Below are 20,473 nucleotides of genomic sequence, written 5' to 3'. Positions count from 1 at the left end.
TGGGTGAGCGTGCCTCCCGTCCACTTCGCAGCGACGCCGAATGTGACGCCCGGATAATCAAGCTACAGTGAACCTATGCTAATGATGCCACGTCACCTCTGATTACTGTTCCAAATCCGCGTTAGTTCAAACGATTCAAATTTGAATTTGAATTTAAGTCAAACGATAAAGGTTTTCAAATTTTAAAAACTAAAATGTTCGGGTTGTGCCAAATATTGCATAAATAATTTTGGTGGAGAATCCACATTTTTATAAAGTATTTAATTGCACTGAAATAAATAAAATAGTAATACAAACAAATATTTAAATGCCTTTTTCAATTAATAGAATATTATGCTAATTTATTTTATTGCTCGAAACCATTGGGGCAGTGGCATATTTATTAAAACTAAATTAGGAACTAGTTTTGTATTCCACTTAAACTATAATAAGGTGACACTAAGAGAAAACATAAAAGAAATAAAAATAAAACAGAAAAAAAAGAAAATGGGTAAAGCCCCCCACTCTCCCTGGGTCGAATGGCCCATCTGGCCATCTAGGCCAACCCCAGGCCGGCCCACCAGCCGCACCCATATCCCCACACCACCCTAAAACCCTAACCGCTACCCCCACTTTCCCCCACGACCCCCTCCTTCCTCTCTCCCGATCTGGATCGGGGGGCAACGGTGCCCTCCCTGCAAGCCCGACGCCGCGCCTCCACGGATCCCGCCACGGCCACCTCGCCGCCCGAGGACCTCGCCGGACTACTTCACCGGCCTGCTTCCTCCTCCCCACTGGACTGCCTCCTCATCGCCGGTCGTCCCCGTCTTCCTCCCTGCACCCCACTGCCACTCCCCTACGGCCACTGTGAGCATGCGCCCCTCCTCTATCCCTGTCCCTCCCAGTCACCACGCGCCTGCGCGCGCTCGCCGCGGCGGACGCGCGCCCCGCCTCCGCCTCGACCCACTCCCGTCGTGCCCGCACCAGCGTGCGACCGTGGCCTCCTCTCGGTCGTGCCTGTTGCCATGGCCGCGCGCGCCCTGCACTGCGCGTGCCTGCCCCCGACGCCCCGGTTCCTCGCGTCGTCGCCCCCTGTACCGAGACCGCCGGCCACGCCTCCCCTGCATCTGCTGCTGCTGCTGCCACCGTCCGTCGCACCTCTGCTGCTGCTGACGCACAGCTCTGCCTCCCCTGCCTACCTCTGCTGCCAGTCCCACCTCGCCCTCCTACGCCGCCTCCGGTCACCGGTCCCTTCCCCGCGGCTCTGGCCGCGTCGTGGACGCCGGCGCGTGCCCTCCTGGGCGCCCGGGTGTTCCCCGCCCCCTGGTGGCCTCGGGCACGAGCGTCTGCCCCGTTAACCACTGGCCCTATGACAAGTGGGGCCCAGCCCCTGAACGTTAAAAAAAGAGAGTTTAAAAAATATATTAATTAATTAATTAATTAAGGAATTAATTAACTTAATTAATGTTGTATTAGATTAACCTAATCATTTAGTTAATTATTTAACCATGTTTAATTAACCTGAGACTATGGCGAACGGGCCCCATGTGCCAGGGTTGACCTAGTCAACCTGTAGACCTGCTGACATCATGCTGATGTAATGCTGACCCAATAATTACCTTTTCTAATTAATTAAAATCTGTTAATCCCAAAGTTGAATTAAAACTTTAAAAATTAATATAAAATAGTTCGTAACTCGGATGAAAATACTTTATACATGAAAGTTGCTCAGAACGACGAGCCGAATCCGGATACGCAACCCGTCTGTCCGCCAAACATCCCTAGCATAGCGAATACGCAACTTTCCCCCTCCGGTTCACCTGTCCAAAAACGCGAAACACCGAGGATACTTTCCCAGATGTTTCCCCCTTTCGCCGGTATCACCTACTACTGCATTAGGTCACCTCTAGCACCGCGTATTGCCATGCTACGCTTTGTTATACTTTGATTGCTCTGTTATTTATTGTATTCCCCCTCCGTTACTTCTTTCCGGTAGACCCCGAGGCTGCCGACGACCCCCCAGTTCAACTACGGAGTTGACGACCCCTCCTTGCCAGAGCAACCAGGCAAGCCCCCCCCCCCCCCCCCCCGCCTTGATCACCAGATATCGCCTATTCTTCTCTATACTGCTTGCATTAGAGTATTGTAGCATGTTACTGTTCGGTTACTCCTATTCTGTTGCATAGCCTGTCATTGTTGCTACAATCGTTGATACCTTACCCGCAATCCTAAATGCTTCGTACAGGATGCTAGTTTATCATCATTGGCCCTACATTTTTGTCAGTCTGCCTTGCTATACTATCGGGCCGTGATCACTTGGGAGGTGATCACGGGTTTATATTATACATATATACATACTATACAGATGGTGACTAAAGTCGGGTCAGCTCGTTGAGTACCCGCAAGTGATTCTGATGTGGGGGCTGGAAGGACAGGTGGCTCCATCCCGGTAGAGGTGGGCCTGGATTCCCGACGGCCCCCGACTGTTACTATGTGGCGGAGCGACAGGGCAGGTTGAGACCACCTAGGCGAGAGGTGGGCCTGGCCCTGGTCGACGTTCGCGGTTACTTCATAATAACACGCTTAACGAGATCTTGGTATTTGATCTGAGTCTGGCCACTAGCCTATACGCACTAACCAACTACGCGGCAAAGATATGGGCACTCGACATCGTGGTATCAGCCGAAGCCTTCTTGACGTCAGCGACGGAGCGGCGCGTGCCGGATTGGCCCGCGTAACGTGACTTCCTTTGTAATGGAGGTTGCTAGGTCTGCTTCCGGCCGCCCTCGCAACGTGCAGGTGTGCAATGGGCGATGGGCCCACACCCCTGCACGCATAGGATTTAGACCGGCGTGTTGACCTCTCTGTTGTGCCTAGGTGGGGCTACGACGTGTTGATCTTCCGAGGCCGGGCATGACCCAGGAAAGTGTGTCCGGCCAAATGCGATCGAGCGTGTTAGGTTATGTGGTGCACCCCTGCAGGCAAGTTTATTTATTCAAATAGCCGTGTCCCTCGGTAAAAGGACAACCCGGAGTTGTACTTTGACCTTATGACAACTAGAACCGGATACTTAATAAAACACACCCAGACAAGTTCCACAGACAACCCGGTGATCGCTTTTCCACAGGGCGACGAGGGGAGGATCACCGGGTAGGATTATGCTATGCGATGCTACTTGGAGGACTTCAGTCTACTCTCTTCTACATGCTGCAAGACGGAGGCTGCCAAAAGCGTAGTCTTCGATAGGACTAGCTATCCCCCTCTTATTCTGGCATTCTGCAGTTCAGTCCACTAATATGGCCTCCTTACACATATACCCATGCATATGTAGTGTAGCTTCTTGCTTGCGAGTACTTTGGATGAGTACTCACGGTTGCTTTGCTTCCTCTTTTCCCCCGTTTTCCTCTTCTTCTCGGATGCCGCAACCAGACGTTGGAGCCCAGGAGCCAGACGCCACCATCGACGACAACTACTACACTGGAGGTGCCTACTACTATGTGCATGCCGCCGCCGACGACCAGGAGTAGTTTAGGTGGATCCCAGGCAGGAGGCATGCGCCTCTTTCGATCTGTATCCCAGTTTGTGCTAGCCATCTTATGGCAACTTGTTTAACTTATGTCTGTACTCAGATATTGTTGCTTCCGCTGACTTGTTTATGTCGAGCACTTGTATTCGAGCCCTCGAGCCCCCTGGCTTGTAATATGATGCTCATATGACTTGTTTTACTTTTAGAGGTGTGTTGTGATATCTTCCCGTGAGTCCTTGATCTTGATCGTACACGTTTGCGTGCATGATTAGTGTACGATTGAATCGGGGGCGTCACAAGTTGGTATTAGAGCCGACTGCCTGTAGGAATCCCCCTTCCACACTCCTTGGCCGAAGTTGAGACTAGTCATTGCAAACTTTTTACTAACATGGCTGTGTGGCTTATAGGCCCACGTCGCCATTGGGTGGTAGTAGGATCTTTTATTCCTCGACCTTTACTCTGGGACTCTGAACTCTCTTGCATTCAAGTTAAATGATTTTGCTAAAATCTAACTTTAGGTTCTCGAAAATACTTCCTCCCAGAGAGCCCCTTCATGCCAGATGATCGCCTGCTGCACCAGAAGATTCTGAAGACACTCTGTGATGCTTTCCCGAGACCCTTGTGCCCTTGGTCATTGCGATCCCTACAACCGATAAATCTTTATGGATAACTACATACACTTGTCGTCCATAGCTTCACTTCCAGTTGTTCTTGTTATTACAAGATACCCTGAAATACTTCGGATATTCCGAGAATACTTTGTGCCTATTGCCTTGCAGTTACTAGCCACATAAATACCCCTACGGATAATTCCTCGCACTTGTCGAGTATCCACTCATCCCTACCCGTTCATGTGTTTCTCATAAGTCCTTGGAATACCATTCAATTTTTTGAAAATCCTCAGCAGCCCATTGCTCTTGATTTCCTTGCCTTCCTACATTATGGTTAATTCCATACTTCTAGTAATCTCCATTGACATCCTCTGTCACTATCATTTCGGGTCACTTGATTCGATATGTTGCGAATGCTCGCAATCCTCAATCAAATCCTAGAATTCATCCTTCCGGCTCAGATGTCATTTTGAACATGAGCTGGTCCTCGACCAATCAAGTTGTCGTCGAATGTACCCCTAAGTCTATTCAACTTATCCATCCTTAATCAGAGTGTTTGCCTCTGATCCCTTGATTTGGAAATTATGATTCTTTGCCTTTGAACTTTGAACTAGTCAGTTGTTTCTATAATCTGATGCCTTGGCATTCCTTCTTCCCCTGATTGAGTACCGATACTCACATCAGCCCCGTTGTGGACCGCCATACCCATTGCTGGGTAATTATCCGACAGTGTCCTTCACAACCAAAATTCTTGTGAGTTCTTTACCTGATACATAAGGCCTTTGGTAAATTGTATCCCCTGCTTTTGTCAACCATTCTCTGCTTTTGAGCTTGAGTTATTTACTCCGAAGTTTGTGGTATATGTTTCTAAGATGCCCCGATGGGTTGAACCTATGCCTTTCTTAATCTGTATGAACCCGAAAGTTTTTCAAGGTTCATACTCCTCTGGCAATTCACCAAGTAGGTCTTTGCACTCAAATCACTTTAATAGAGCAATGAATGAAAGGTGATGCATTGAAGAAGTGGGAGTCAACCTTGAACCTCGTGTTCATGCCCATGGACACGATGTAGATCTTATCATTAAAGCTTCTCTTAAATTAATTATTCCTTTGGTATAAGTTCATCGTATATCTGGGATCTGGCCTTTTGCAATCGTGGTTCCGACCATGTTCTCCTTTAAATACCATTTCTCGTGCAAGTTTTAGCACTTTCTTCCACAGAGCAATACCCAAGTCCAACCTCTACTTTGATCTGTCGTCGAGTATTACCCCCTGGTATCTCGAGATTATCATGGAACTGCATAACTTCTTATGAGCTCTTCATCAAGTAATACATTCTCAATGATTCCAATTTTTCACGGGCTCTGAGTTATTAAACACCCAAAGACACCGATAACTGAACCGAGTCCGCACTACGGTTCAACAACTCTTAGTAATCTTCTTTACGTACGAGTTTGTACCCGATCACGTCATTCCTAGCCTGTTTGGCTATATCATTGTTGTGATGATTTTAACTGTGCTACCTAGTCTTTATTCCCAGAGCACCACTTTCGACGATGAGCTAAGCTTACGTCGATTTTCCTCGACATATCATTTCGCCTTGAACAGCAAGCTTGATTTTGAGTTTGTGTCGTACTCGTGGTTCCAATAACCTTTCGCTTCGTCATTCCTTTGACTTGATGTCATCGCCGATCGATTACATATTCTTGAAATCTCGCGACAAATGTGTCGTGATCATCATCAACATTCTGAGCTCTTCTAGGATAACAATCAAATTCTTGATGAGAAGTACCATCCTTGCCCCTCGATGATTTGTATTATCATCACCGACATCATTGCCTTCCCTCCGACACAAACTTGATCATGTTATGGAGCTCCTTGCTATCCAGCTTATGTTATGTTCCACCTTGGATTATTATCATCTTTTATATCAAGGATGTTGTGAGAATTGCTCCGCCTCTTAAGAATTCTTGATATAGTAGTACGTCTCGTCATCTCTGTTCATTCCTTGATCCCCGTGTTATTTCTAACCGGAAAACCGACAATCGAACTATGATGTGCGACTCCTAAACTTCTAGCAACCCTATTACTTTGAAATTAATGGTCGATATTTCATTCTTAGACCATTGGTTATCGAACCACCATTCTAACATTGATCATGCTATTTAAGCCCATATTTCGGGTGCACCTTTCAACCAATGTTTAACTGTGTATGTTTTCCTCGAACATACATCATTATATCATTTGGTTCGACAATTGTTATCTCCTTGTTCACATAATTGTGGAAATCCTTCTTGTTGGAAATCTTGATGAATTGTCACTGAGCCCATCAGCCATCTCCTCATCCCCTCCTTGGTTTAATGATGAACTATTGCTTCAGGAACCCGCTCCCATAGTTCATTTCCCGAAAATCTTGCAATGTCATTTCGTCAATTTGTGTCACACTTTTTCTTCTCGGACATCCTGAGTCCGAGGTATCATGACACCAATCGGATCTGAATCTCGGCCAGATATGATGGTTGGGACAACTTTCCAGGAGTTATGATGTTGGTCCTTTGATGACCTAGTAATATGATGTCATGCCTACCACGCCTGGCTGGAGAACCTATCATTATAATTTCTTTTGCAAGGATAACCATTCTCCCTGGAGGAAATTCTAAGACTTGTTTATAAGTTGCTCCTGATGGATCATTTGTGTATCCAAAGTCTGGCCCTTGATTGAAACACCATACAATTGCTACTTAAAGCATGACTATGATACCCCGTTCTTCAACAAGAACATTGGAGGCACGATGCTAAATGTTTCTTGATCAGTTATCCAAACACTATTGTATGGGTAACATCTTGATTAATCCTTGCCTCTTATCTGAATGGTTGGGTACTTGCTCCCCTAGCATGTATGCCATGTTCTGCTTGTACATGGGAAGGATATACTCCTAAGAATTATGTGTTTAAACACATTTTTCTTTCCATTGTTCTGATTAAATCTGATAAACACTTTTCCCTTTCCATTGGTTTGTTTAAACCCTTTCTATGATCTATATTATATAAGCAGTAATAATTCCCTGCTTGTACAAACACCTTGGTGTACAACTCTGTCAGTAAGACCCTATTACTATTGTTAATGACATTTCGGTAACCATCGATGGACGAGAACTTTGCCTACTGGTCCGTCTCGTTTCAACGAGCAAGAAAATGGTTCTCTTCGTCCCTCGCCCTTGGTACCGATGTTGTTGCCAACATAATCGACAGGCTACCCTCTGACATACCTTGCTTGCATGATCACGCAAGACGTCTCCGCCCTTCCTACTTTTAACCCACATGGTGGGCCCATAACCCACAATTCCACAGGATCAAGACCTGACTCTCCTGTACACCCCCTGTTTCCATAGTTAATCCTCGCGCTTGATTTCGTATTTAATTCACGGGCCACCTTCCTAGTGCTCTATTATGGTATCAGACGCAATACTTATTCACGTTGCCCTGAACCCTTTCACCTTCTGACTACGCATTGAATGATTGCCTATCTACTTGAAACTCCATATTGTACCTTTGAACTTTACTCTCGATGTGGTTTATTTGTTCGACTCGAGAGGTACTCATAGGCTCATTCATTGGTTAATCCCAGATTATTACCCTTATAGCATTTTGTCATTGCCGATCTGCCCCGTTACCTATTCGTAAGTACGATGGAACTCCCGAAGAAAGGATGACGGCTTGATCATGATGACCTGAAGTAGAGAAATGAAGACATCAATGTAATGGATCGACCTCTTCGAGAAGAGCAACTAAGAAAGAGAAGATTCGTTAGAATTTCGTAACTAATACCTTCCCCCTTACTCCCCCGCTTAAATCTCGGGACGAGATTTCTTGTAGTGGAGGAGAATTGTGACGCCCGGATAATCAAGCTACAGTGAACCTATGCTAATGATGCCACGTCACCTCTGATTACTGTTCCAAATCCGCGTTAGTTCAAACGATTCAAATTTGAATTTGAATTTAAGTCAAACGATAAAGGTTTTCAAATTTTAAAAACTAAAATGTTCGGGTTGTGCCAAATATTGCATAAATAATTTTGGTGGAGAATCCACATTTTTATAAAGTATTTAATTGCACTGAAATAAATAAAACAGTAATACAAACAAATATTTAAATGCCTTTTTCAATTAATAGAATATTAAGCTAATTTATTTTATTGCTCGAAACCATTGGGGCAGTGGCATATTTATTAAAACTAAATTAGGAACTAGTTTTGTATTTCATTTAAACTATAATAAGGTGACACTAAGAGAAAACATAAAAGAAATAAAAATAAAACAGACAAAAAGAAAATGGGTAAAGCCCCTCACTCTCCCTGGGTCGAATGGCCCATCTGGCCATCTAGGCCAACCCCAGGCCGGCCCACCAGCCGCACCCATATCCCCACACCACCCTGAAACCCTAACCGCTACCCCCACTTTCCCCCATGACCCCCTCCTTCCTCTCTCCCGATCTAGATCAGGGGGCAACGGCGCCCTCCCTGCAAGCCCGACGCCGCGCCTCCACGGATCCCGCCGCGGCCACCTCGCCGCCCGAGGACCTCGCCGGACTACTTCACCGGCCTGCTTCCTCCTTCCCACCGGACTGCCTCCTCGTCGCCGGCCGTCCCCGTCTTCCTCCCCGCGCCCCACTGCCACTCCCCTGCGGCCACCATGAGCATGCGCCCCTCCTCTATCCCCATCCCTCCCGGTCACCACGCGCCTGCGCGCGCTCGCCGCGGCGGACGCGCGCCCCGCCTCCGCCTCAACCCACTCCCGCCGTGCCCGCACCAGCGTGCGACCGTGGCCTCCTCTCGGTCGTGCCTATTGCCATGGCCGCGCGTGCCCTGCGCCGCGCGTGCCTGCCCCCGACGCCCCGGTTCCTCGCATCGCCGCCCACTGTAGCGAGACCGCCGGCCACGCCTCCCCTGCATCTGCTGCTGTTGCTGCCACCGCCCGTCCCACCTCTGCTGTTGCTGACGCGCAGCTCTGCCTCCCCTGCCTACCTCTGCTGCCAGTCCCACCTCGCCCTCATACGCCGCCTCCGGTCACCGGTCCCTTCCCAGCGGCTCCGGCCGCGTCGTGGCCACCGGCGCGCGCCCTCCTGGGCGCCCGGGTGTTCCCCGCCCCCTGGTGGCCTCGGGCACGAGCGCCTGCCCCGTTAACCACTGGCCCTATGACAAGTGGGGCCCAGCCCCTGAACGTTAAAAAAAGAGAGTTTAAAAAATATATTAATTAATTAATTAAGGAATTAATTAACTTAATTAATGTTGTATTAGATTAACCTAATCATTTAGTTAATTATTTAACCATGTTTAATTAACCTGAGACTATGACGAACGGGCCCCATCTGCCAGGGTTGACCTAGTCAACCTGTAGACCTGCTGACATCATGCTGATGTAACGCTGACCCAATAATTACCTTTTTTAATTAATTAAAATCTGTTAATCCCAAAATTGAATTAAAACTTTAAAAATTAATATAAAATAATCCGTAACTCGGATGAAAATACTTTATACATGAAAGTTGCTCAGAACGACGAGCCGAATCCAGATACGCAACCCGTCTGTCCGCCAAACATCCCTAGCATAGCGAACACGCAACTTTCCCCCTCCAGTTCACTTGTCCGAAAACGCGAAACACCCGGGATACTTTCCCGGATGTTTCCCCCTTTCGCCGGTATCACCTACTACTGCGTTAGGTCACCTCTAGCACCGCGTATTGCCATGCTACGCTTTGTTATACTTTGATTGCTCTATTATTTATTGTGTTCCCCCTTCGTTACTTCTTTCCGGTAGACCCCGAGGCTGCCGACGACCCCCTAGTTCAACTACGGAGTTGACGACCCCTCCTTGCCAGAGCAACCAGGCAAGCCCCCCTCCCTTGATCACCAGATATCACCTATTCTTCTCTATACTGCTTGCATTAGAGTAGTGTAGCATGTTACTGTTCGGTTACTCCTATTCTGTTGCATAGCCTGTCATTGTTGCTACAGTCATTGATACCTTATCCGCAATCCTAAATGCTTAGTACAGGATGCTAGTTTATCATCATTGGCCCTACATTCTTGTCAGTCTACCTTGCTATACTATCGGGTCGTGATCACTTGGGAGGTGATCACGGGTTTATATTATTCATATATACATACTATACAGATGGTGACTAAAGTCAGGTCAGCTCGTTGAGTACCCACAAGTGATTTCGATGTGGGGGCTGGATGGACAGGTGGCTTCATCCCGGTAGAGGTGGGCCTGGGTTCCCGACGGCCCCCGACTGTTTCTATGTGGCGGAGCGACAGGACAGGTTGAGACCACCTAGGCGAGAGGTGGGCCTGGCCCTGCTCGACGTTCACGGTTACTTCATAATAACACGCTTAACGAGATCTTGGTATTTGATCTGAGTCTGGCCACTGGCCTATACGCACTAACCAACTACGCGGGAAAGATATGGGCACTCGACGTCGTGGTATCAGCCGAAGCCTTCTTGACGTCAGCGACGGAGCAGCGTGCGCCAGATTGGACCGCGTAACGTGACTTCCTTTGTAATGGAGGTTGCTAGGTCTGCTTCCGGCCGCCCTCGCAACATGCAGGTGAGCAATGGGCGATGGGCCCAGACCCCTGCGCGCATAGGATTTAGACCGGCATGTTGACCTCTCTGTTGTGCCTAGGTGGGGCTGTGACGTGTTGATCTTCCGAGGCCAGGCATGACCCAGGAAAGTGTGTCCGGCCAAATGGGATCGAGCATGTTGGGTTATGTGGTGCACCCCTGCAGGGAAGTTTATCTATTCGAATAGCCGTGTCCCTTGGTAAAAGGACAACCCGGAGTTGTACCTTGACCTTATGACAACTAGAACCGGATACTTAATAAAACACACCCAGACAAGTTCCACAGACTTCCCGGTGATCGCTTTTCCACAGGGCGACGAGGGGAGGATCACCGGGTAGGATTATGCTATGCGATGCTACTTGGAGGACTTCAGTCTACTCTCTTCTACATGCTGCAAGACGGAGGCTGCCAAAAGCGTAGTCTTCGATAGGACTAGCTATCCCCCTCTTATTCTGGCATTCTGCAGTTCAGTCCACTAATATGGCCTCCTTACACATATACCCATGCATATATAGTGTAGCTTCTTGCTTGCGAGTACTTTGGATGAGTACTCACGATTGCTTTGCTTCCTCTTTTCCCCCGTTTTTCTCTTCTTCTCGGATGCCGCAACTAGACGTTGGAGCCCAGGAGCCAGACGCCACCGTTGACGATGACTACTACACTGAAGGTGCCTACTACTACGTGCAGGCCGCTGACGACGACCGGGAGTAGTTTAGGAGGATCCCAGGCAGGAGGCCTGCACCTCTTTTGATCTGTATCCCAGTTTGTGCTAGCCATCTTATAGCAACTTGTTTAACTTATGTCTGTACTCAGATATTGTTGCTTCCACTGACTTGTTTATGTCGAGCACTTGTATTCGAGCCCTCGAGCCCCCTGGCTTGTAATATGATGCTCATATGACTTGTTTTACTTTTAGAGGTGTGTTGTGATATCTTCCCATGAGTCCCTGATCTTGATCTTACACGTTTGCGTGCATGATTAGTGTACGTTTGAATCGGGGGCGTCACACCAGAGCAGGAGGCCGCCCACCTCGAGCGCTGGAAGGCGCACTGGCTCCGCCAGGAGCAGGCCGACGGCGAGCAGCAGATGCGCTACGAGGTCATGCTCCAGCGTGATGCGGAAGCGCTCCGGCTCGAGGAGGACGAGGAGGAGCGCGTGCGGCTAGCCGCAATGCCGCCGCCCTAGCAGACGCCGGAGGAGGTTACCCTGGCAGCGTACCAGGCAGCGTTCGGGTGGGCAGGCCCTGCTCCCGTCTTCATCGACCTCACCGGCGATGGCAACGGCGGCGTCGACGCGAAGGGCAAGGGCAAGGCCAACAACATCTAGGGCAGCGTGCGGGGCAGCAGAAGGCGGGCACAGACTTTTTTTTAATGTTTTAATTAATGTTTAATTATGTTTAAGTGGACTTTGGCTGGCGTTTGACCGGCCACGTATGTTTAATTATGTTTATTTTAAGTTTATTTCATGCGGTCATTTTTTTTGCATGCCGGCACATTTGTGTCTGCCTCCCGTTGGGCGGCCAAGCCGACCCATTTCAGAATGCGGACGCGCACGTCCGCCTGGCCGACCCAAACGGACGAAAAGCGAACAAAAGCGCTGTCCGTTTGGGTCGGCCCATTGGAGTTGCTCTAAGGACCATTGGCCGTGTGCATGCTAATTATGCAAAGGCCGGATCTGTATTCATTGTGTTTGTATCCCCATGACGTTTCATTATGAGTCAATACCATCCTGTGTGTTCGCACACGAACATGTCACCGTGTACCCTCAACGCCGGGGGTGATGCACCGCTGCTCACGTCAAAGGAGACCCGCCGGAAGCGCGGTACGCAGGATAATCCGGTGGGCGCTTTTGTAGACCCGAAACCCCACACGCCCGGGAGGGACCCCGTCAGGGCGCGCGGGCTATGGGCTGCCCTAGGTCGACCTGATCGCCCCTAGGGCCTCGAGGTTCGCCGCCCTGCAATGAAGAAGAACAAGCAAAGAACGAGAAAGAAGAAGAACTAGGGTTAAGGAGAAAAGATAAATGATAAAAAGTGGTATATGATTTGTTCGATTGTGTGTTGTTCAATCGGCCGTCACCCCTTACATATATATGAGGCGGCTGGACTTCCCGTACAAGAAAAGGACTCAAATCACGTCCAAAACATCAAAAAATAACCTAACTCGGACTACGAGGGCCGGGACTTCCGGTCAGCCCGGAACTTCCGGGCTAAAATCACATCAAGTAGCCCTCTTACACAGCCCCTGGAGGTCACATATGGCTTCGGATCGCGATGGTCCAAAAAGCAAAGTTGTAGATCTTGCAATGCAGAAAAATTCCTTAGTTGATCACTTTTTCATCCAAGGTCATCTTGATGTTGAAATCGGCCCCGCAAATCTGCAAATAATGTTAAAATTCCAGTTTCGGGGCGCACGGCGTGCAAACTTTCGGTTTATCCTGGAAGTTTTGCCCGGAACTTCCAGCGCAGACTTATGCAGCACATCGTTTTGACTCTAACTTTTGCATACGAGCTTTGATTTAGACGTTTCTTATATCAAAATCGATCGTTTCGACGAGACGAAGACAATCCGTATAGAAACTTTTCACATATGAGGCCATCTTGGGGGCATAATCAGCCGAATAGTGTTTTGAATGCAAAATCTCAGTACTTCAAACACAACTTCGGCCTTAGAGATTAGATCGGATGGCTACGGCCCAAATATCAAAGTTTCTTTTTTTGATGATACGGAACTTTCTCACTTTGAGCACTTTTCCATTTGAAACCTTCTTAATTACGTTTTTGACCATGCCAAAATCTAATGTCAACACTGTGTTAAGAAAAAACAAGGTCTGTAAAATGTATGTCCAGTAGATTGTTGTGATAACTGTTTGGTTTCTGAGCTCCTTACCGTTGCTGGTTACTGAAGCTATCTTGAGCCCATCAGCAGTTCGAAGCCAAGGATGGCCGGATCTCCCGTGAAAATAAGCACTAATTATGTGTATAGGTGCTTGCAAACACGAAATGCCACCCAAGTTTTGAATTTTGAATCAGGCACTCCCTCATTTTCAAAATACGTTTCACGAACTAAGTTTACAGTGAGAAAATATGAACATCCACAATACTAGATAAATACAACATGGACATATATTTGTCGGCACTGACTAAGTGTAGGTTGATTGTTTTTTTTTCTTTTGGTGCAAATCATTTTTTCTTTGGTCATCGGAGCACCATCTAGTGGCCAGGACTGCATCGTCATTGCTCATTTTCTTTCTTTTGCGTCGCCTTCTAACACAATGCCGCCCTCCCCTCAACCTTTCCCCATCGCCATGTTTGCCGCCACCCAAAGTCATCCCTCTAACACCCCCTTCCCTCCCCGACCTCCTGTTCAGGCACCCGCAATCCCACTGACGCACATGTCAACCTGCCTTCTCGCCTCCACCGGCAACGTTGTAGCTCGCTATCGCTCTCAGCGTTGTCCCCGTCTCCGACGAGTTCTTGGCTCGTCCTCGCCATCGAAGTTGCACCTCGCTGCCGCTTGAAGCACTGTCATGCATGCAAAATTGCACCTCGTCCTTGCCATCGAAGTTGCACCTCGTCCTCGAGCTCCACCACAGTCACCTTCTTCCAGCATGCGAAATTGACTTATACCCGATGTTTTTTCTGGTGGCTTGCATATAGCTCGTGTGCGATATTTTTCATGGTAGGAATTATTTCTCGATCTGAATTTTCTGCGTATGTAGTAGTATATGCTCACAAAAATAGGATGTGGAGTTTCTGCCCCCTAAGCTCAATTGGACCTTCGTGAACCATCAAACATTGTTGAATTTTCACATACGTGTAAATTTTCGTGACGAGAAAACATTCCTCATGCTTTGGGCAAAAGGAAAAAAATGATGCCCAAAAGATTATTTTTTTTAAAAGCATTTTGGAATGTTTGACTTTTCTCGGAGTTTCAGATCTCATGAAGAAAACTAAACAATGTTTCTTAAAAAAAGTCAGAAATATTTATTTTTTCTATTTAATGTTATCTTACTGTTCACAAAAGGAGCATTTGAGCTCTTGGCACAAAAATGACTTTTCCGGCTCAACAATTCCATCGATTTTTAAATATTTTTAATCCGGCTGGGTTTCACCTCCCAAGTGAAGTGAGCGCGGTGCATCGATGCACGCTCCGCCGCTCAGCAGCCGCCTCGCCTCGCCTTCGTCCCGTCTGCCGGCGGCCGGAATCCAATGGCGCCGTGCCGCCTTCTTCCTCCAACTCCTGCCACTTCCACCACCCATCCCCGCCGCCCCCACCGGCGCGCGGCGGATAGCGAGGGCCGCTGCCCTCCGCGCTCCTCCTCTCGGCGCCTAGGGTATGCAGGGCTGCGGAGCGCCGCCGCCTCTCCGTCCATCCATTACTCCCGTCGGAGAAAACCCTATGTCCTCGTCGTTATTCCTCCCCTCCGTAGTGCTCGACCCGTCTCCTGCGCACAGCCTCCGCAGTCAGTTCCGTTCGTGGTGAGATTTCGCGGGCGTCTCTAATTGGGGAAATGGGAGAAAGCATACAGAGGTCAAAGCCTCAGGTCCAATGCTGGCCTTTTATGTTCTCATGACCAATTATTTCTGTAAATTTTGCTAGATTTCTTAAAATTAACATCTGCGTTGTGGAATTTTCATCTTATATATGTTGTGTCTGGTCCCATGTAATCTATCTGAATTCTGAACATATGCATGTAGATTCAGCAAGGGAGCGTAGAGAAGGCGCCCAACATGTCCAGGATATCTAGTCTAGGATCCTTGGATGGAGTTCCTCTGGCTCCAGCAATGGCACGAAAAGAAAATCATCCCTCTGTTTCTTTCCCTTTTACATTTTTATATAAGGAGAAGTTTTTCTGGCAGTTGAGGTGGAGAAGAGACTGGCCATACAAGTGAGTGAGAGATGATCATCCATGCCATGTCGAAACTTGTCCATCGTCTGGGAGGCCCCTATTTTTAGAAGCCTTTCGCCTTGTCTTCTGCCTCCTCCTTTGCCTCCTCTCCACAGTCTGATTTAGAGACCTTGCATGCATGCCTTGCTTGCCTCCTATCCACAATTTAGTTCCTCTAGTTTTGTGGGTGCTAGATCCCTTTCCCCAAACCCACTCCGTCGTGCTAGCACATTTGAAGCCTGAATTTCCCCACAAGGTCTGGTGAGATGCTGTCATCCTTTCCCTTAATTCTGCAACTGTTTTGCTTGCGCCTCTGTGATTATTTTCTGAATTGATTCATGAAGAGACACAGATTTGTCTATCTTGCATCTGTTGTGAACGCATGGTACTTACGTATGTTGCATCTGTTGTGAAATTTGTGTGATGCAGCAAGGTGCTCGTCTCTAACCTGAATGGGAGCAAGATATCCTCTCGTTTTCTTGATCCTCTTACTTCTTCATGGAACCAAGGCTGCTTCGGATCCTCCAGTACCGGGATGGCTGACTCTGAGTGGTAAGCATCTGGCCCATTGCTGAGTTATGAATTGGGATTTTTTTTTGTTTAGCATGCGACAAAGGAAAAGCGCGTATTTTGTATAGAAGAATGTGAGCTAGAAAGTATGTTCTTTCAGCCTACATTATGGTTTGTCTGCCTTGCTGCTAATCTTTCTAGTACTGTCCTACAGGTCATCGTCCTCTAGTCATTGCTCGTGGGGGGTTGTCTGGAGTAGTGCCTGAGTCAAGCCAGCTTGCATACAGCATGGCAATGGGAAGTAGCTTGTGTGAGGTGGTTCTGTTCTGCGACCTGCAATTCTCCAGCGACGGTGTGGGCTTCTGCCATGGCAGCTTGAGACTTGACAATTCGTCAAATATTGCTGAGAAGTTCGCTGACAGGGGCTCAACTTATCAAGTGAATGGACGAGAGGTTCAAGGATGGTTTTCTCTGGATTTCAAATCAGAGGAGCTACATAGTGTCCTATGTAAGCAGAAAAAATAATCTTGGTTATCTTGAAAATCGTAACCGTAAAATCAAAGTACTTTATCCATGCTCCATGATGAAGTTAGCAATTGCAAACGTGGTAAAATCACATATATTTTTCCATATTTGGAGTGAATAAGGTTCAAATGGATCCTTGAAAGTTTTTTCTTCCAAATGGTTGATCCTTTGAAGTCATTTCTGATTTTCCATTTAGGTTCTGTTTTTAGTTCTTCTCTTTTTTTCCTGTTGCAAAGTATTGACTTGTCACGTGGTTTGATTATCCCTCAGTGCTTCAGAATGTTTTGTCTCGCTCAAGTACATTTGACAGAACACAGGAACTGTTGTCGCTTGACAATGTGGTTCAAAGCGTCTTGGCTCAAAAAGGCGAGCTTCATGTAATTTGGGTCAACATAGAGGTAGATGTGGTTTCACTAACATTCAAAGATTCACCAAGGATCTCTTTGTACTGCACCATGTTCTCTATCTAATAGAAGTTCATATTTTCTTTAGTACAACTCGTTTTTTCTGGAGCACGGATTAAGTGCCGAAGATTACATATTGGGACTACCAAAAGAATTTCCTGTCACTCGCGTCTCCTCACCAGAATTTGCATTCTTAAAAAGTCTCAGTGGGAAGGTCAGAAGCAATATAAAGTTGATTTTCCGGTTTCTCCGTGAAGACCTTGTTGAGCCTACGACAAAGAGAACATATGGAGAACTTCTGAAAGACCTGAAATCTATCAAGGCCTTTGCATCGGGGATTCTTGTTCCCAAGCAATTTATTTGGCCACAGAATAAGGATATGTACTTGGAGCCGTCTACCAGTTTGGTCAAAGATGCACATGCCCTAGGGCTGGAAGTGTACGCATCTGGATTTGCCAATGATGATCCATGTATGAGTTACAACTACAGCTATGATCCCAGCGCGGAAATCTTGCAGTACATAGACAATTCAGACTTCTCGGTCGACGGCGTTTTAACAGACAATCCACCTACCGCATCAGGAGCCATAGGTAAGAACGAAGAAACATGTGTGCCATGCTGGAAGAAGCTATAACTGAAATGGATGTTGATGAAAATTTTGAAATGTTACTTTATATACATGATAGGAACGTACCCGTACAATTTAGCTCTTCATTTTTGATTCCTTGACAACATCTTCATGAGGATCCTTTAATTGCAGTGTGCATGGCACATACCAAGGGCAATGCATTTGTTTTTCCTATTGCTAAAGCTGGAGCTCCTACAGGTAAGCTGGCAATCTTCTCCTGATCCATGGTGTTGCTTTGCTAACTTATCATCATCTTGTAACACAATATACTGATCCCTCCACTCAAGCAGTAGTAGGAGAAAACACCAGGCCACTGATCATAACCCACAATGGTGCGAGTGGCGTCTTCTCAGACAGCACGGACCTTGCCTACCAACAAGCGGTGAAAGATGGCGCGGACATAATAGATTGCTGGGTCCGGATGTCGAAAGACGGAGTCGCCTTCTGCCTGGGCTCTACAGATCTCAACAGCAGCACGACAGCAGCCACAACTTTCTTGGGAAAAATGACCACTGTCAATGAGATACAGAACAAGTCGGGCATTTTCTCGTTCGATCTCTTATGGAGTGAGATCCAAACCTTAAAACGTGCGAAGCAAGACATACTCCTTATTTTGTTCTGCCAAAGATTTGCATACACTAACATTGATGTCACATGTTTTTTGTTCACCGGAGCAGCCAATCTTGTCGGTCCATTCGCAGACGCACGCCTGGAGAGAAATCCTGCGGCGAAGAACGCTGGCAAATTTATGACACTGGCTGAGTTCCTTGATTTTGCAAAAGCCAGCAACATCACTGGTATACTGATCGGCATAGAGGTAGACAGCATATATAGCATCAAACTTTTGACATGATTCATTTGCTCGCTCCTGTTACCTATGTTGTTATTCTGTCCAACTGATCAAGAGAGGTCTTGTACCTACCGAGTGCAGCATGCTACGTACCTTATAACCAGAAGCCTTGACGTGGTGGATGCGGTCTCCAAAGCGCTTGTCAAGTCCGGGTACGACAAGGAGACCTGTAAGCAGCGCGTGCTCATACAGTCAGAGGACGCCCCGGTGCTTGCGGTGTTCAAGACGTTCCCCAAGTTCCAGCGGGTGCTGACGATCGAGTTCGACATAAGCGACGCCTCCAAGCCTTCGGTGGATGAGATATCAGAGTTTGCAAACGCGGTGAAGCTCAGGCGCAGCTCTGCCGTGCGGGTCAACGGCTTCTTCCTGGAGGGGTTCACCAATTCCTTGGTCGACAGGCTGCATGCCGGCAATCTGCATGTGTATGTCGGCGTCCTCAAGAATGAGTTCATGAACCTCGCGTTCGACTACTGGGCCGACCCCTTGGTGGAGATCGCCACGGACACGATGTCGGTAGGCGCCGATGGGATCGTGACCGAGTTCCCTGCCACTGCAGCTGCATACTTCAGTAAGTAGTAGTATCTGCTTTGCTTGATGGACACCATGGACGCTTGGTTAAATCTTCTCTTCCTGACGCACAATGAAATATATAATCTGACTGATCTCTTTGGTGGATGGATTTCAGGGAGCCCATGCTCCAACTACGAAAACAAGAACCTTCCCTACACGATCAGCCCCGCCGAACCCGGCGGCTTGCTCCAGCTGGCTAACAGTGGCTCGGTACCTCCGGCGCCCCCTCCGGCGCCGGTGCTCGAGCCCCAGGACATCCTGCAACAGCAGCTGCCGTTGTGCCCCAACGACCCCATGTTCCGGACCTTCCGCTGCCGCCTGGCGCCCAAGGAGACGGCGACGGGGAAACCTGAGTACAACATCAATATGGCTAGCCTAGATGACTAGGTTTCTTTCTTGTGGTGGAACCAGCCCATCCAGGTTCAAGTCCTAAACTTGACATGGGTGCTCTCATAGAAGGTGTGTGCACGTGTTGTGAGCGTCTGCGTCTGCATTGTGTTTCTAAAAAAAAAATCCCCACCCCACTCTTTGCGAGATTCGCTAAGTTCATTGTGCTTGTGCATTACATACTGGAATGCGTTAGTTACCTAGTTACGTGGCACTAGAACAACATTTGTGTACTGAGTATTCGGACAAAGTTTGATTTTAAAGTGAGCAACTTTGTTTTTATAATGCAAGGTAGGCGTTCTGCTGATGCCGATTTCATATAGATAGATGGAGAAAATGCAAATTAAATGCCGGTTTCATATAAGATAGATGGAGAAAACACAAATACTCCCTCTGTCCCGATTTAACTGACGCCATTTGTATACAAAATTTGTACTAGCTTAGCTCTTCCTCTGCGTCACTCAATTCGGGACGGAGGGAGTAAATACCAAGTGGACCGATTTTTATGAGGAAAACTAAGGCAAAAACCAAAGAAGGAGAAAGAGAAACATCTACCTAGATCACCACCAACATGATCGCTGACCGGGGAGTGGTGAGCAAAATCTTTCGAAAACGCCTTCAAGGAGGAAGATGGCATCAGCAAACGTTATCATCGTCGACATTGACCCTGTCGAAGACCAATTTTCCGCCAAAAGCTACACACAACTATCCTGCCAAACCTTGAGGAAGAGTCTGGCCACACAAAAAAGCCGCCATGACATACTCAGCTCCGAGCAGACACAACCCAATAGAGAGGAACCACTGGCAGTAAAGAATGACATCCAGCCAGTATGACTCCTTGGGACACTTGAAGGAGGAGCACCAGAAGTAGAGGGACCAGAAGATGAAGCTTCAACAGCAAATCTTGGGGCAGTGAAAGGCCTTGGAACACTTGCACTAGCTGACCTTCTTGCAGATCTTGCAGAAGCAG

The 20,473-nt window shown here is 47.7% G+C and overlaps 1 protein-coding gene across 3 annotated transcripts; it reads left to right on the top strand.

Moving 5' to 3' along the window:
- The first annotated feature begins 14,870 nt into the window (after positions 1-14,870).
- LOC123141987 (glycerophosphodiester phosphodiesterase GDPDL7) lies at positions 14,871-19,770 on the top strand. 3 transcript variants are annotated; one of them, XM_044561040.1, is made up of 11 exons: positions 14,871-15,284; positions 15,439-15,885; positions 16,059-16,181; positions 16,354-16,647; positions 16,935-17,062; positions 17,157-17,658; positions 17,829-17,894; positions 17,987-18,283; positions 18,374-18,513; positions 18,628-19,114; positions 19,232-19,770. In XM_044561040.1, the coding sequence occupies exons 3-11, from the start codon at positions 16,082-16,084 to the stop codon at positions 19,501-19,503; spliced, it is 2,286 nt and encodes a 761-aa protein (XP_044416975.1). In that variant the 5' UTR covers positions 14,871-15,284; positions 15,439-15,885; positions 16,059-16,081; the 3' UTR covers positions 19,504-19,770. The 3 variants fall into 3 exon arrangements, with proteins under 3 accessions (XP_044416975.1, XP_044416961.1, XP_044416969.1); XM_044561026.1 differs by having other exon boundaries at positions 14,871-15,885; XM_044561034.1 differs by having other exon boundaries at positions 14,871-15,890.
- Positions 19,771-20,473: the final 703 nt, after the last annotated feature.

Source organism: Triticum aestivum, chromosome 1B, assembly GCF_018294505.1.
Source record: "Triticum aestivum cultivar Chinese Spring chromosome 1B, IWGSC CS RefSeq v2.1, whole genome shotgun sequence".
Lineage (NCBI taxonomy): Eukaryota > Viridiplantae > Streptophyta > Magnoliopsida > Poales > Poaceae > Triticum > Triticum aestivum.
Note: the sequence above shows the minus strand (reverse complement) of the source record. Positions and strands in the feature narration are given on the sequence as shown.